We start from the raw sequence: 17595 nt of genomic DNA on the forward strand, positions 1-17595 counted from the left end.
TAAAGCCTTGGCTCTTGAGACCAGTTCCCAGTCTCTCCGGATGCACAGCCCTAGGGTTACCATCTTTCCAGATCTAAAACTGAGGGGAGAACAGGAATCAAAGGGGGATGAAAGTGCACGAGGACACCCCGCAGCCCCCACGTGTAAGGGCTGGGAACCCGGCTGAAGCCGAAGCCTCTGGCTTGGAGTCTGCTGTTGGAGCACCTCGTCCTGTAAGCCAGGAAAGCCACGTTACTGACAGGGCGATGCCCTGCCACAGCCCATGTTACACGCCCATGGCGAGGGGCCGCCCACAACTATGCCCCGCCCCGCGCAGGGAGAGCGGCTCAGCTCAGGCGGGACAGCCCCGCCCCTAGGGCCTGGAGGACGTTGGCCACCGAGATTCGGGCTAGAGCGGCATGCAACCAGCGAGAGCCCAACTAGAGCGCCGGCGCTGCCCTGCCCCGCCCCGCCCCCGTAACTACGCATGCGCGCAGTTTCGCTTCGCCCAACGTGTTGGGGGGGGTGCAAGGAGTTGGGGTTCGAGCCGGCTGCGGCTATCATGGCGCACGTGCTTAACGTCAACAATGAGGTGAGTGGCGCGCGGGCCGCCTCCCTCTCCCGCCGCCGCCCGGGTCCTGCTCGCTCTGCACCGCGCTGCGCCGGCGGGCTGTGCTGAGGGGCGGCGCGGGGAGAGACCCGCCTCCGCCCGTGTCAGGCACTGCACAGCGAGCGCGGCCCCCGCCCCGGGGACGTCCCCCGGTGGCGGGCTTTGCACTGGGACGTTGAGGCTGGAGGCACCTAGTCGCAGAAGCCTAGAAAATGAGGGCTGCAGGGAATCTCAGGGTATCTGCCCAACGCCCTGCTCCAAGCAGGACCAACCGCAGCGAGATCATCCCAGCCAGGGCTTTGTCGAGCAGGGTCTTAAAAACCTCCAGGTGTGGAGACTGCACCGTCTCTCTAGCTAATCTGTTCCAGTGTTTCACCACCTTCCTAATGAGAGTTTTTTCCTAATATCCAACCTAAATCTTTCTTGCTGCAACTTGAGACCATTCCTCCTTGTTTTGTTATTTGCCACCACTAAGAACAGTCTAGCTCCATCCTCTTCTGAACCACCCTTCAGGTAGTTGAAGACTGCTGTCGGATCCCCTTAGTCTTCTCTTCTTCAGACTAAATAAGCCCAGTTCCCTCAGTCTCTCCTCATAAGTCATGTGCCCCAGCCCCCTAACCATTTTCATTGCCCTCTGCTGGACTCACTCCAATTTGTCCATATCTTTTCTGTAGTGGGGAGCCCAAAACTGAACACAGTACTCCAGATGTGGCTTCACCAGTGTTGAATAGGGGGGAAGAATCACTTCCCTCCAGTCTGTTGGCACCACTCTCAGTAATGCAGCCCAGGCTGCTGTTAGCTTTGTTTGCAACAAGGACACACTGTTGACTTGTATTCAGCTTAATGTCCAGTGTAAGCCCCTGCCTCCCCCCCGGTTTCATTTGTGCCCATCACCCTTTGTTCCCAACCTGTTTTTATACGTTTTGTTACTTGCATCTTTGTTATTTTTACTATAACGCTTGCTACTGCTGTTGGCTGTTAACAAGTTATTTGCAGAATTGAGTTTTCACTCCTGGGTTTTGTCCCCTCTGTCTGTGTGAACACACTCAGACTGGCAGACTTTTCTTGTCTTCCTTTTATTTTTTCTGAACATCATTTTCTTACCATCCTTGACCAACCTTCCACTTTGATTAAATTTGTGGCTGCTTTGCTCAGCTTTAACTAGTAAGTGGCATTTTAGCAAGCTCAGTTGCTTGCAGCACCTTGCAAGAGTGGGCACTGCCAGTTTTTATGGTTACAAACCCAGAGACTTCATAGAAGAATCTACGGTATCAGAAGCATTCTGTCCTGCTGTGGTCTCTCAGAGTTCTTTGCACCAGAAGAATTGTTCTGTTTGTCTATAGTCTGAAAGCGAATGAATACTAAGAGCTACCAGTTTCCTGGACCAGGGAAAGCTAAGGCAGAGCCACAGTTCACTGCCTGCACACCCCTGTCCAGGAAGTGCAGGTGGCAGATCACAGCTCTGTACTAGCTTTGGCCCATGCTGTCACTGCTGCAAGATTCCAGTTCTGCCTCCCCAGGCAGCTCTCCACTGAGCTATCCACCCTGCCAGCACTGCTTGGGCTAGTCTCTGTGGAACCTTGGTCCTGTGCCACCATGTCCCTCTGCTCCTGGGATCTCCATGGAAACAGTCAGCAGTGACATGGGCTGGGGCTGCTGGGAAATGGAGTCTGCTACAGGCCTGATCTGGCCTGCAGGCTGGACATTGCCACCCCTGTAATGGATACTTTACTTTTATGCCTACAGAATAAGATGATGTTATATTCATCCAGTTATTCATATGTTTCTTGAATGCTGAAACAGCTTAAGTGCGTGGCATCTTTCATCTGCACAATATGCTTTGTACCTTAATTTTACTCCGCTTAACTACATAGATACAATACAATAAGCATGACCATTTTCATAGATTTCATAGACACTAGTGCTGGAAGGGACCTCAGAAGATCATTCAGTCCAGCCCCCTGCCCAAAGGGCAGGAAGTCAGCTGGGGTCATAGGATCCCAGCAAGATAAGCATCCAATTTGCTCTTGAAGGTGTTCAGTGTAGGTGTTTGAACCACCTCCGATGGTAGGCTGTTCCAGACCTTGGGGGTTCAGACAGGAAAGAAATTCTTCCTTATGTCCAGCCTAAAACGGTCTTGCAGTAGTTTATGACTGTTCGGCCTTGTCATCCCTCGGGGCGCTCTGGTGAACAAATGTTCCCCCAGATACTGGTGATCACCCCTGATAAACTTATAGGTGGCCATCAGCTCACCCCTGAGCCTACACTTTTCCAGGCTAAAGAGCCCCATGGCTCTCAGCCTGCCGTCATAAGGTCTGTTATCCTGACCTCTGATCATGCACGTGTCTCTTCTCTGGACTCTCTCAAGCTTCTTGTTGGAGAGTAGGTTTAGATTAGACATCCACAAGAACTACTTCACAGTTAGGGCGGCTAGGAGCTGGAACCAACTTCCAAGGGAAGTGGTACTGGCTTCTGCCCTGGGGATCTTTAAGAAGAGGCTTGATGCTTACCTGCCTGAAGTCATTTGAGCCCAGTTTTTCTCCCGCCCAGGCCGGGGGTCGGACTTGAAGATCTACATGGTCCCTTCCGACCCTACTTCTATGATTCTATGATTCTCCACGTCCTTTTTGAATTGTGGAGCCCAAAACTGAACACAGTACTCCAGCTGCAGTCTCACCAAGGCTGAGTACAAGGGAAGAATGACGTCCCAGGATTTGCATGAGAAGCATCTATGGATGCAAGCCAGCGTTTTGGCTGCTTTAGCAGCTGCAGCATTGTATTGCAGGCTCATGTTCATCTTGTGATCAATGATGACCCCCAAGTCTCTTTCTTCTGTAGTGCTAGCCAGCGTAGCACTGCTGAGCCTATAAGGATGCTGCAGGTTTTTCTTCCCAAGGTGGAGAACCTTGAATTTTTCGGTGTTAAACACCATCAAGTTCTCATCCGCCCATTTGCTGAGCCTGTCCAGGTCAGCTTGGATCACCTGCCTGTCTTCTGGTGTGGATGCTTTGCCCCAAAGTTTGGTGTCATCCTCCTCTGGATGAAGGAAATTTCTCTTATAGTTACAGCAAAATATTAATTCCAATATAATTGAACTATTCTGATGCAAGTCTCTTTTGTGGACACTATTCTGAAACAAGATGGCAGCTCATTGGCAAATATATTAAATAAAGTCTATAGCACTGTGTGTTGTCTGTTTTTCTAAAATCTCCAATTTCTAGTTTTGTGGTGTGGAATCGCAAGTAAATATGTTCTTCAGAGCAGCAGCTGAGTACTGTAGAACCTGGGTATTTTGTAGAGTAGGCTTTGTAGCCCTTGTGAATATGAGGGTGTGGGAACCAGCCTGGAATTATTTTCAGTCACAGCAGATGCTTGCACTTGGACCACTGAGGTCCTCCAGTTGTTTGCTGCACCTTTTTTCAAAAGGTGCAGCTTTTCTGATCTGCATGCAGGACTGCTGATGAACTCTAGCTGAGTGGAGAAGCAGCACTTTTGAATTAAAAGTCTAAGCAAAAAGCTGCACAGCTTGTCCTTCACTTGGCAGCCTAATGTAAATTAAGTTGGATATGAGTGGTGTGGTTCTGCTGTGTAGCAGTCTAGTATGCCAGGTAACCTCATAGGTACTAGATGCTGAAGAAGGGTAGCTCTAGTGTTTTATCTTCTAATTGTTTTTCAAATTCATTCTCAACATATTTCGTCAGTGCTAGCACTTGGTGACTGGTGATTTGATTTAGTTTGAAACCTACTGCCTCACTGCTCAAAAACTGTTCTGCCATTGGCATATTCTCTATACGATAATCAGTTCCAGGAGTTTGCAGCTACAGTACTGTGGAAATTGCTATTCCATACAGATTGTATGTAATATACATAATGAGGATATATGGAGCATGGAAAAGTCTGAGCTATGAAGCCTTGCTGTTAAGGCACTTTTTGAGATAATAATGAATGACTGTATTTTTCATGGATCTACACAGGGTAAAGGGAGGAAACAAATTTTTAAGGAATTCCATCCCTAGCTATTGATCTGGTAAGCAAGAAAAGATGCTTTACTATCGGTGTTAGCATGTATACTGTTTAATTCAATTAGCAGATTACCTAGCCTAACTGGAAGTCAAATAAGTGTTCTTAAAAAGGATTTTAGCTGGTTTCTGCCAAGTAACATTTTAATTTGCTAAACAAATTAATATATACTCTGGGGACCAAAAAAGAAAAATTACATGAGCAGTTGCTGCTTACCAGATGGACAGCTCTCTCCTGTGTTCAGGAGGTGGTGGAAACAGATTCTACTGATTGTGTTGCTTGAACAAACAGTAGTTGGCTCTCTCCTCTTAATATTGAAACAAAAACCTGTTCCACAAATTAAAATATGACAGAATGTTTGTTTGGGTCTTTTGGTTTTTGGGGGCAGGGGTGGACTTTAAACTTTCATTTCATTTTATGGCTGTTGAGGTACATAAAATATCTCCTTTAGATTCATTTGTAACTGCTGACATATTTAAATAGGTTTTGGCAATTGTAAGGAGACACTGGTTATAAGTGCTCTATCAAAACAGCAGGTGGCTTAGTTGGCTTCTTAAGTGAGATCCTCCGTCATCCAATTTTGTTGTCATTTGCTTCACTCTTTCCCTTCCTCTTCCTGTTCCTATCTTCATCTCTAAGGTGAGCTGACTAGCAGTACTAGCCTGTGTTTTGAAAGATGAGTTTTGGAAGAAGAGAGGTTTATGAACTGTTTTTCTTTAAACATTTTTTTTAATTTGGGGAATATAACTACACAAATTGTAGTTATCATTATTAATTTTGACCATACAATACATTTATTTACACCATATACTCTTATAGCATTTACTTTTGACTGGGTACTGTCATTTGCTTCAGAATCCATACCCCTTCTGATTAGGCTCTTATCCTTTTGTTTTGTTTTTTCCTAGAAGCACTTAATACAACATTTTTGAAATTTCTCAAAGGTTTTGAAGTTCAGATATTTTTGTCATTCATCAAAACAGATGAATAGGGCTGGAAGGGATCTTGGGAGGCTATCTAGTCCAAACCCCTGACTAGATTCCAGTCTAAACCGTCTTAGATGAGTGTCCATCCAGCCTATTTCAAACACAAACAAGCCTCTTATGCAGCTACCAGGTGAGGTTCCCAAAAACACCAAGGACAGCAGCAGCCCACGCTTGCCCCGCATGGATATCTGGGGGCACATGCCCCTCATGCCTTCACGGGGTGCACATAGCAGTGGGAGCCCCCTGCTCCTCAAACGAGCTGGTCATGGCTCTGTCCTGTGCCCTGGCTGGACAGTGCCTGTCCCAGCCCCACTCCCTCCCTCGCCACGGGGGCCTCTATCTATGCCTCCATACCTCCCCCTACCTCTTCCCCCACAACAGACTTACCAGCCCGATGCTGTTCTCCACGCTGCGGGGGCTGTGCTTCTAGCCACCTTATGTGCTGTACTGTGCTGTGGCTGTACGCATGCATTTTTGGCCACATTATCAGCCACGATTGATTGCCAGTGCTGTTAATTGTCCTTACATTGGTGCTGATCTGATATGGGACCGATGTATTGGTGCACCTCTGGTGACATTTTGCAAGTGGAACCCGCTTATTTCTCTCAGTCGCTCCTCATAAGGCTTGTTTTCCAAGCCCTCTATTTTTGTTACCTGCGTTTAGACCCTCTCTAACTTTGCCGTGTCCTTTTTAAAAATGTGGAATCTAAAACTGCGCACAGTATTAGAGAGTGCCTAACCAGTGCCCAGCTCTATCAGCTTCTGTGTTTTTGACACCTAATAGTCCAATTGATGCAGCCAGGAATCGAATTTGTCTTTTTTTGTAACTGTACTGCCTTATAGACTTGTATTGAGTCTGTGGTACCTTAAGACTGAAGGATCCTTCTCCACTTGGCTACCATCCAGCTGCTTTTCACCCATTTTCATGTGTGCTTTTTGATTATTCTTTCTAAGGTATAGCACTTTGCATTTTTTTGTAGTGAACTTCATCCTGTTGCCTTTGGCCCAGCTTACCAATTCATCAACATCTTTCTGAATTGTCTTGTCCTCCAGTGTGTGTGTATATTCCTTTCCTGCAAATCTGGTCAGGAATATCTCTATTTTGGCATCCAAATAACTAATAAGCACATTGAACAGCACTGGATCCAGATCAGACCTCTGTCCAACTTCACTTGAAACCTCCTGCCATTCTAACACAGATCCATTTATAATAACTTATGACTATTAATCCAGTTGTCTATCCACTTGCAACACAGTGGAGACCAGTGGTCTAATCAGGTTCAAAGAAGGGATTAGATGTTTTGTGAGTGGTAAGTACATGAGTCTGTTAAAACAGTCAGAGATGCAGTCTGATCCTTTGAGGTACCCCTAACCCTATGACTTCTGATAACTGGTAATGTGCATTGCTGGGGATGGAACATGATGCCCTGTGTCTTAGACTCTTCATATACAGCAGCCACTACTTTTCCTTATCAGAGACAGGCCTATTTGTTGTACAGTGACACGAGGCCTAGGTCCATTGGAAACTGAGCCTCTCCCCCCCGCCCCCATGGCTAGACATATGCTACAAACTGTACAGCAAACTTTTGGGGAAATATAATGATACATGGAAGTGCTGATTACATGCCTGTAACTACAGTAATGGTGCTCAACCTTTTTAGACTTAAGACACCTTTGTTATACTCAAGGCACCCTTTGGAAAATGCCACCCCTAGTTTTTAAGTCATATTTTGACTACTGAAAAATAGCAGCACAATTCTTCTGTTGCAGAGAACTCAGAAAGGCCACAGCCAGTCAGAATGTTTTTGATGTTATGGATTCCTACTTGAAATCTCTGGGTTTATCGTGTGTGTGTGCGTGTGTGTGTGTGTGTGTGTGTTTCCACACCTTATGGTGCTGATATTGTCCTCTCCTGTGGCACCTTGGTTGAGAATTGCTGAACAGGAATGTCAAGGGGGAACACTTGAGCAGAGAATTCTGGCTAACACTCACTGCCTCTTGAATGCATGGAAGGAGCCAGTGGATGCTGCCCAGTGAAACTACACTTGGAGACATGCATAGACAAGGGGAAGGAAGACAGCCCTGCAGTTGCCTAGGACCATCCTTCTTGGCCTAATGGACAGCTTCTCTAGGGTTAGAGGAGATTAACCATAAAGTCCCAGATTTTTATGGGGATACAGATGAATTCAACACTAGATGGACCTTTCATCTGACCCAGTATGGCAGTTCTTATGACAGCTGGCATTTTATGTCATTAGTATTGGTGCCCTGCTGAACAGTATAGGGCATTTAAGTAGAGTGCATCTGAAAAAAGATTTCCAGAACAGTTGTAAAGTAAAATTTTTTGAAGAATCTTAGTTAACCAGTCTAATCCAGATTTGAACATGCTTTGACTGCTTTACTCTTCTGTAATTGGATATAGTAGTTCAGCTCTAAAATGTAGTTTTACATGGCAAGTTTTTAAAGTTATTGATTTATCTGAAAACACAATCTGAAGAAAGTGTCTTACAGAGAACTTGTTGGTTAATAGCTGTAACAGGAATTACTGTAGACCATTGACATAAGAATTTTTTGTCAGAATAAACTGGTTAGAATAAATGGAAGCTTCCAATCTTATAAAGATTCAAAGTAAAGGTTTGGAAAAACTTCTTTCAGCGTGTTTATTAAATGAATGTAATAAAAATTGTGTGCCTGCTTATCAAAAGTCAGTTAAGTTTTCAAAGAGAACTTTCTTAGTTATCACATGTATCCTTTCCTTTTCTCCCTTCCTCCCAAGTTATGATCTGATTGTTAGTCTCAGTCTCCCATGAAACACTGGCACAGACAACATATATATTTTTTTGGTTCACAGAACAATGTTCTGACTACACTTCTTGGAGTTGAAGCTGAAACTTCTTGATGACCGCATGTGTCGCATAATTACAATATTACAAGTTTTTAAGTATTTTTAATTACCTTTGGGGTAATAGTGACTTCTGTTTATAATTAAGGTGATAACTAAACTGCCAATGTTCAGGATGGGAAAATGATCTAGTACTGAGTGGCTTGAGGATGGTGATTTTTGTTTTTCCACTCAGAAATTATTTTCACCGTGCTAATTCTTCCTCTGCATTGAGAGGGCAGTATTTATCAATAACTTGAGTTGATATTCTCTGTCATCTTAGTTGATCTGTGTCATAGATTTTTCAATTTGTAGTTTTAGGTGGAGGAAAAACTGACAAATAATAAAGATTTGTAAGTGTTGAAAAGCTCCAAATCTTCATTCATTGTCAGAATTTATGACTTATTTAATACACAGAAGTTATACAGCTTTTAGCATCCAGACTTTGACATTTTGGGGCCTGTTTTACTTGCATAAATTGTTTATTTTATTTATTTATTGGTTTTATATTTAATCCTTCCCATCAAAGGCTAATGTTTATATTGATATTGCTTATTCCAGTACTGGAGGCAGAATAAGACACCATTGTACAAGAGTAAATGAAGCTACAGAAAGGATTGTACTACTGTATTTATGATAAAAACAGTAATTCTCATAACTCAAAGCTGATCCAGCTGGTGGCCTGCAGGGCTTGTCAACACAGCTGCTAGAACTGCTGTGTTGGTTTGAGTCTAGAACCTGGTGGGGGGTGAGGAACATTGCTGCTGCCTCTCTTGTCCATCACCAAATTTGAAATATTTGGTCATCAATGGTGACTCAGGTTGACTGCAGAGGAAAAAGGGGAATGATCAGTGGCAGTATTTGCCTCCTAAATTCTGGAGCTGTGCTAATACAGCCTCCACTCAGCCACCACAGATGGGTTGGTCTACAAAAAGCCCTGCAGTCTTGATCCAGTCCTTTCATAACTGAAAGTTATTTCCCACCTCCAACATGTATTCACCAGCCTTATTTGACTGCCATGAAACAGATCATCTGTATGACCATTCTAGATAATGAAAGGAAAAGCAGCTTCCCTTTGTCGTTTTGAAACCTTGTGTGTATGTGGGGGGGTGCGGTTTGGTCAAAGCAAAGAACAGTTGAAAATAAATTATGGCTTGATAGTTCTTCATGTGATCATTTTTTCACTTCTGCTGTTTAACTTAATGTGAAATTGTTCCAGAGGACTACAACATCACTAGATACTATGCTAAAAGTGATCATACTATAACAATTATTTCCACACTAGCAAATTGTGATATTCCTACCAAAAAGCAGTTGTTAATAATGGAGATAATATCTATTGTAGGCAATAAGCCACAAGAAGTCATTTAGCAAGCAAGCAAATAAACCCAAACCCAAACCAAGCAAATACATGCCAAAATACAGTGATAGTTTGGATTGTCTATATGCTTCCTCCTGCATATATCTTCTGCTCTGATATTTAGCTATATTTTAATAATTACCATATTTTGAAGCCTAGCATAAACAGGATATATACAATGCTAACCTTAGCTGTCATCTAGAGCAACGGTCTCCAAACTTTTTTGATCGCTTACCTCTATCATTAAAAAAATTTTGAGCACGCACCCCCAATATATGTATATTTGTATTTGCACACCCCTATCAGTAAGAAAAAATTTTGAGCATGCACCCTGGATATATGTATATTTATAGAAATATAAATAGAAGTTCTAATACTTTCTTCCCGCACCCCAGTGGATTGTCTTGTGCACCCCACTTTGGAGACCACTGATCTAGGGCACTGCCTTTACTACAGTGTCTGCTTGAGTTAACTCCTCCTACCCAAGCTCAGGTAGAAATGGTGTCTGCACAAGAGCAGCTGAGCTGCAGAGAATAGCTGAATTCCTAGTGTATTACTAGCTCAAGCATTAACAGCACTTCTACTTCAGTCTGCACCTCTTAATAAGTGTGCTAGGCTAAGTTTAAAGTACTTATTGACAAGAAATTGTGTGCATAGTAGTTGGATTAGAGACCCCTATAGTTATACCTTGGCATAAGACAGTAAGGATATATTTTAAACAAGACCAGCTGTAAGCATGTCATTTCTAAACTAGCATATGCAATCATGTTAAAACATGACAAAAAATTTAAATGTAGCTATACCATCCATTGTGGTTTCAGATTATATCATTAGTTTTCCTCATCTATGGCATAAAATTTCTCAAAATCATCTGTTATAGGTATAGACATGTTCTGTGACTATTGCAGCATTTTTTACATGATTTTCAAAGGTATAATTCAACTAATGATTGTACTTTTCTTTTTTATTTGTATAGAAGAAAACCAGGCTTTGAAAGAATGTTGTCATAATTTTCTTTGAATATGACTAGTTTAAAACAGTGGCAAAGAGTTTGTTTAGTAACCTTTAATATTCTGTGAATTTTGATTTACAACCATTCAGTTTCAAAATTAATTTTGAAGCAGTTTTCTTCTCTGTAGTTACTATTACTGTAGTCAGAAATTGAATGTTGATATGCAATTAACAGAAGGTCTTGACTATATCCCTGAATTTGGAAGGCGCTTAAGAATGCGATTGTGTTCCTTGAAGTTAAGCATCCTTCCTTAATAGTGATACTGAAGGTGGAGAATGAGCAGCAGTGGTTCTCAATCTTTTTAGACTCAAGACACCCCTTTTAAAATGCCAGCTCTTCACTTTCACCCATTTTTGACCTCAGAAAAATGAGAGAGAATTTTCTGTCATAAAGAACTCTGAAAGACAAAAACAGGTCAGAATGTTTTGACTCTATGGGTTTGATTTGTTTTCTGAATCATGTATTGTTGTTTACACGTCATATAGTGCTAATATTGTGTGACATCCTCAAAAGGATCTTTTAGCCCACTGGTTGAGAATCACTGCCTTAACTCACCAGTCTTCTAGTGCTTTTACATGGGTGTTGTTTCTTCTTGAAATCCTATTTCTGTATTTCGAGTGACAGAACAAAATTTCACATGTTGATTTGGATGGATTCCAGTGCATTGGATGGTTGGGGGAAAAATGTTTGACAGAAAATTGAAGCAACATGAAAGGTATGAGCGAGTGTGATATTTGAGAATTAAGTAGGAAAGCAGAATATTTTTCATGTATAGTGCTAGGAAATTAATATTCCCCTTTTCTTAAGACACAAGAAGCACTATAAAAATAAAACCATGTAGGGAATCAAGCAAAACCTATGTTCTATAAATTTATATCCAACTCATGAGTGCTTTTGCAGTGTTTCTGTAGCTGGTTCAGTTTCAAAAGTAGGATGAAAATAAGAAAGTTCCCACCTGCTAGAATAGCCAGGTTATGAAACAACTTTCTATTAGAATAGTAGAGGCAAGAAACTGAGGGGTTTGCTTGCTTGCTTTAAGGTGAAGTTTATTATGTGATGGCTACAAAGGCAGAGAAGTAAAGTTAAATGATGCAAGAAGTCTCTTTTAGCCCCGTGTTCCTTATATATTATTTTACAAGGTTGTTTTTTGTATTGAAAAGACACCTTGTCATTATCTCCCCATATATTGATGCCTGCAAACTTTCAGGATTACAGTATTTTTGAATGCATTGCTTGGAACACACAAAAGGGAAGAAAAAATAGAAAATTAAATGTATTACAAGAAGAGTTTTTGTTTCAATGCCTCATTTGTCTAATGGAATACCATCATGGGTATTCAAAGCAGGTATGTGGATAATTTCAAGGCAGTTATGTGGATAAACTAAACTCCTATGAAAAAATTGCTAGATGGCAGTACATAATCAGCAACTACTCTTGTCAGTGGCTGCTTTTGAGAGTTCTGTCCTGAACATATGCTTAACATGAAAAATGATTGACACTTCCATTGTGTAGAACTGGGACAGCAGCCTCTGGCCTGTGGGCCGGATTTGGCTTGTGGAGCTGTGGCTTCAGCAACATTTGGCAATGAGGAACTCAATCCATGCTGTGGCACAGCTGCACACCGGGGGCTTCAAAAGAGAAGCTCTCGCAGCACTGTGCTATGACCAGGCAAGAGGGAGAAGCAGGGGAAATAGCCGGGTCCTATTAGACCCACCTCAGATCTGAGCTCAGTCTTTCTGGCTCCCCCACCAGAAAACATTGCTGATCTCTCCTATAGAAGATGTGACAAGCTGACGCTTATTCAAAAATGTGCGATTTGACTTGGTTCAGAGCCACTGTCTTAGGTGTATGCTTCCGTTCTGGCTTCAGCAGTTGTGAGTTATAGAAACTGGGACAGTTTTTTGTTTCTTTTAAAGCCCTTTTTATATTATGTAAACTTGTTGTGGATGTGGCCCTCCAAATAAGTAACCAAAAAGATGAAATAACATAAAAATGTACACAGGCAGGCATTGCTGTATGGTTTTCAGATGTATAGCAAATGCCATAACAACCAAAGTCCGGTTTGAAATCCCTACAGAATAGTCTTCTGTTACTAAAGAGCCTGAAACAGTGAGACTAACCTGATGGATCTGCAGGAGATCAAAACAACACGGGTATTTTGAGTATATATTGTGGTAGACTGTGCGTTTTATTGTAATATTTTTATATTAAATGAGTTCATGCTGGAGAGGAAGACATGGGCAGGGGGTGGTAGGCAAAGCTGACCTACTAGGGGGCACTGTCCTGGCACTGCAGATCTGTCTTCTCCCCAGATCCCGCTGCCATGGAGATGTGCCAGGCCCTACACTCGGGTCAGGTGGGGCTTTCCTGTTGTAGCAATGAGAATCGTGGCCTCATGGTGGGTCTGCCTGGCTCCCTGTGATGGCTGGATCTGGGCAGGGTGTTAGGTTCCCTGCATGTCCCACCGCACTTGTGCTGCCGTGGCTTGTACTTGGAGGGCTTGCCAGGCTAGGCCCTCCCTAGCTTGCCCCAGAGAATGGGGGTCTGGTCTCAGTGGGGCAGCCCCTGCTAGGTGTGCTGCATCCTTCCCCCTCCCACCTGTGGTGCTGGAGCCTTGCAGGGCCTGGCCCAACCCTGAGGTGGGGCTGAGCGCATGGCTGGCTCAGCCTGAGAAGGCGCTGTGGCAGCTGGAGCACATGGGACTGGGTTTGAGGAGTTGCTGCCGGCCCCTTATGCAGTGAGTGTGGCCCCAGGGCGTTCCTACGAGGGAGCAGCACAACAAGGCAGTGCAGCAGAGATCCTGGGGGCAGTGCCTCCCAGACTGGAGCTGCTATGCCACCATCCCTCAGGAATGCCCTGGGGCTGCAGTGACCCCTGAGGCCTGGCGCCACCTGCTCCAGCTGCTGCAGCATCTTAAGCCAAGCCAGCCGTGTGCTTAACCCCACCTAAGGGCTGGGCCAGCCCCCATGTGGCCCCAGTGCCATGAGTGGTAGAGGCGCATGGCTGGCTCGGCCTGAGGAGGCACTGTGGCAGCTGGAGCACGTGGCACTGGGTTTGAGGAGTCGCTGCTGGCCCCTTATGCAGTGAGTGTGGCCCCAGGGCGTTCCTACGAGGGAGCAGCACAACAAGGCAGTGCAGCAGAGATCCTGGGGGCAGTGCCTCCCAGACTGGAGCTGCTATGCCACCATCCCTCAGGAATGCCCTGGGGCTGCAGTGACCCCTGAGGCCTGGCGCCACCTGCTCCAGCTGCTGCAGCATCTTAAGCCAAGCCAGCCGTGTGCTTAACCCCACCTAAGGGCTGGGCCAACCCCCATGTGGCCCCAGTACCATGAGTGGTAGAGGCGCATGGCTGGCTCGGCCTGAGGAGGCACTGTGGCAGCTGGAGCACGTGGCACTGGGTTTGAGGAGTCGCTGCTGGCCCCTTATGCAGCATGCTCGACAGACCCCTCCTTCCCCTGGGGGAGACCAGTGGATGTGGTATGCGTTGACTTTAGCAAGGCTTTTGATATGATCTCCCACAACATCCTTGGAGGCAAGCTAAGGAAGTATAGGCTGGATGAATGGACTGTAAGTTGGATAGAAAACTGGATGAATCATTAGGCCCAGAGGGTAATAGTCAATGGCTTGATGTCTAGTTGGCAGCTGGTATCAAGTGTAATGCTCCACAGGTCAGTCCTGGGGCCAGTTTTGTTCAGTGTCTTCATCAACGACTTGGAAGATGGCATAGAGTGCACCCTCAGCAAGTCTGCACATGACACCAAGCTGGGGAGAGTAATAGATATGCTGATGGGTAGGGTTAGGACTCAGAGACACATGGACAAATTGGAGGATTGGACCAAAAGAAATCCCATAAGGTTCAATAAGGACAAATGCAAAGTCCTGCACTTAAGACAGAACAGTACCATGCAGTGGTACAGGCTAGGGGCTGACTGGGTGGGCAGCAGTTCTGCAGAAAAGGACCTGGGGGTTAGAGTAAACAATAAGCTTAATATGAGCCAACACTGTGCCCTTGTTGCCAGGAAGGCTAATGGCATCCTGGGCTACATTGGTAGGAGTGTTGCCAGCAGATCAAGGTAAGTGATTATTCCCCTCTATTCAGCACTGGTGAAGCCACGGCTGGAGTACCATGTTCAATTTTGGGTCCCCCACTACGGAGAGGAAATGGACAAATTGGAGCGAGTCCAGCTGAGGGCAGTAGAAATGGTAAGGGGGCTGGGGCACATGACTTATGAGGAGAGGCTGAGGGAACTGGGCTTATTTAGTCTGGAGAAGACGAGACTGATGAGGGATTTAATAGCAATCTTCAACTACCTAAAGCATGGTTCTAGAGAGGATGGAGCTAGACTGTTCTCAGTGGTGATAGATAACAGAACAAGGAGCAATGGTCTCAAGTTGCAGCAAGGGAAATTTAGGTTAGATATTAAGAAGAATTTTCTCACTAGGAGGGTAGTAAAACACTGGAACAGGTTATCCAGAGAGATGGTGGAAACTCCATCCTTGGAGGTTTTCAAAACCCAGCTAGACAAAGCTTTGGCTGGGATGATCTAGTTGGGGATGGTCCCACTTTAAGCAGGGGGTTGGACTAGATGACCTCCCAAGATCCCTTCCAACCCTGATTTTCTATGATTCTTTCTTTTTTTTTTTTTTTACTGACCAAGTAGTGCAAGGGATTATTGCTCATTGTTTAAAAAAAAGGCTCAGTAGAATTTTTACCATGTACCAATGGCCAATTAAAGTGGTAGAGAGGGGTAAGGAGCTATGCAGTATTGAATGCCTGGAGGACTGGCTAGCCCCTTTTCACAGAAAACATGCTGTCCACATGTAATATTAAACCAGTTCACAGTGAACCAGTTCAAAAGAGTACTTTTGAGGGGGGTTTTCAGGTGTACTTTTGAACCTGTCCAGATAGGTTTAAACTGGTTTAACAAATTTGTTTGTCTGTCTGCTTCAGGTTTAAACTGCATTTAAACCAGTCTGTTATGTGTATCCATACTTTGAGATATAGTAGGATTATAGGAAAGTAAGGCTGGCAGGGTGGGAGACCTCAGGAGGTCATGTAGTCCATCTCCCTGGTCAAGGTAGAATTGTCCTTGACTAAACCATCCTAGCCAAGTCTCTTTCTAATCTGCTGTTTAAAATTCCAAGGAATAGAGATTCTGCAATCTTATTAGGTAGTGCATTCCAGTATATTTTTATTAGACCACAGTTTTGTAGAAATATACGGTAAAATCTCTGCTATCCGGCATTCTACCAACCGAAACACTCGATTAACTGGAACTGCACTGCTGCTGCCATCATGTACCACCCTGCGCCACTGCTGCTGCCACATGCAAGCCTCCCCCCTCCTCCAGTATTTTTAGATAACTGGCATTTTTAGGTAACTGGCCTGGCATTCCCTACTCATGTTGGATAACAGAGCTTTTACTGTATTGGTTTCTTATATCTCAGTTTCTTAAAGAAAAAGTTGAGCTTTTTGTTTTCAGATTTGTTTAGAAGACTAGTAATAATTTTCAAAATGTTTTGTGCCTGTTACTGTATTTTCTGTATACATGTATTATCCATGTAGCTTTCTTCTTTATAACAAAGCTAGATGCCGGGTATTGGAGATCTATGCGTTTATTTGTTGGGGACCAATTTCTGTGTTTTGCATGTGGGGTGGATGTGTATTGTTCTCTAGGAGTTGGCTAGACAGCTGGTCAGGATGAGATTTCCACAGCTAAGATGACAAAAGTAAATAAAAAATCAAGTTATCAGACTTCTTTGCCTACTTGTATGCTCCTGAATTGCTTTGTGTTGACCTGTGAAAGAATGTTGTTTGTACATCCAGTTTACAGTAAGTTCCTTTCAGAGATACTGGCTTCTGTATAATAATGAAAAAAACATGCCTTAGTCTCGCAGAGGTATAGGGTGGAATTTTAAGGAAGGACAGGAAAAATATGAGGGACACATGTTCTTAATGAAGCCAAACTGTCTGAGTTACATAGCTCAGAGCTGTGTATATTTTCTTTAAGAAATAATGCATACAACTTACTAGCCCCTGTTAGACCTAAAGATCTTAATATATTGTGGTCTGTATTGCAATTATGCTGGGTCTTGTGCATGACTACTATTAACATAGCATATTAATGTCATTCCAATAGGTCAGGGGGAAACACTTTGCCTGTCACTGAGTGACAGCTGTTCTCTGGTAAAACACATCAACTATCTGTTTGGAGAATATGGGTATCTTTACTATAATTCTGGGATGTTCAACTCTTAGCCAGTTCTGCCTGCTTGCACAATGTCATCTGGTTCATGGGTCTCTCCATGGGTTCATGCAGGTTGTGGCCCTGCATGCTGTTGGGTATGTAGGGCAGTGCAGAACTCCAACCCCAGCATGCAGGGTCAGGTGCTGGCATATGGGGCCAATCCTCCCTGTGGAACAGCTTTGCATCACTCATTTGGCCCATGCAGCTAGAGGGTTGAGCACCACTAGTATAACTGATAGGTAGATAATGAACTAAGTCAGGGGTGTGCAATTACTTTGGCTGGAGGGCTGCTTAACGAGTTTTAGTGAGCTGTCAAGAGCTGCAAGGGTATCTCCACTCCTTAACAGGTGCCCTGACCCCTAAGCCCTCAGCTTTGCCACTGGAAGTCCATCCCTTTGCCTCAGAAGTACTCCCTTTGGGGCGGGGGGGGGTTGCCATCTTGACACTGGAAAAAACCCCAAATCATATGATAAAAAACTCAAACATCTGCTATAACTTA

The 17595-nt window shown here is 44.1% G+C and overlaps 1 protein-coding gene across 2 annotated transcripts in view; it reads left to right on the forward strand.

Moving 5' to 3' along the window:
• Positions 1-425: 425 nt before the first annotated feature.
• Positions 426-17595, forward strand: part of SRFBP1 (serum response factor binding protein 1) — a 148796-nt gene continuing 131626 nt past the window's right edge. For both annotated transcript variants that reach the window (XM_090038449.1, XM_090038450.1), the window contains exon 1: positions 426-571. In XM_090038449.1, the coding sequence (XP_089894575.1) occupies positions 467-571 (105 nt within the window). In that variant the 5' untranslated portion in view covers positions 426-466. The remainder of the gene's footprint in view (positions 572-17595) is intronic.

This window comes from Crocodylus siamensis, chromosome 3, assembly GCF_052110815.1.
Source record: "Crocodylus siamensis isolate JL-2025a chromosome 3, ASM5211081v1, whole genome shotgun sequence".
Classification (NCBI taxonomy): Eukaryota; Metazoa; Chordata; order Crocodylia; family Crocodylidae; genus Crocodylus; species Crocodylus siamensis.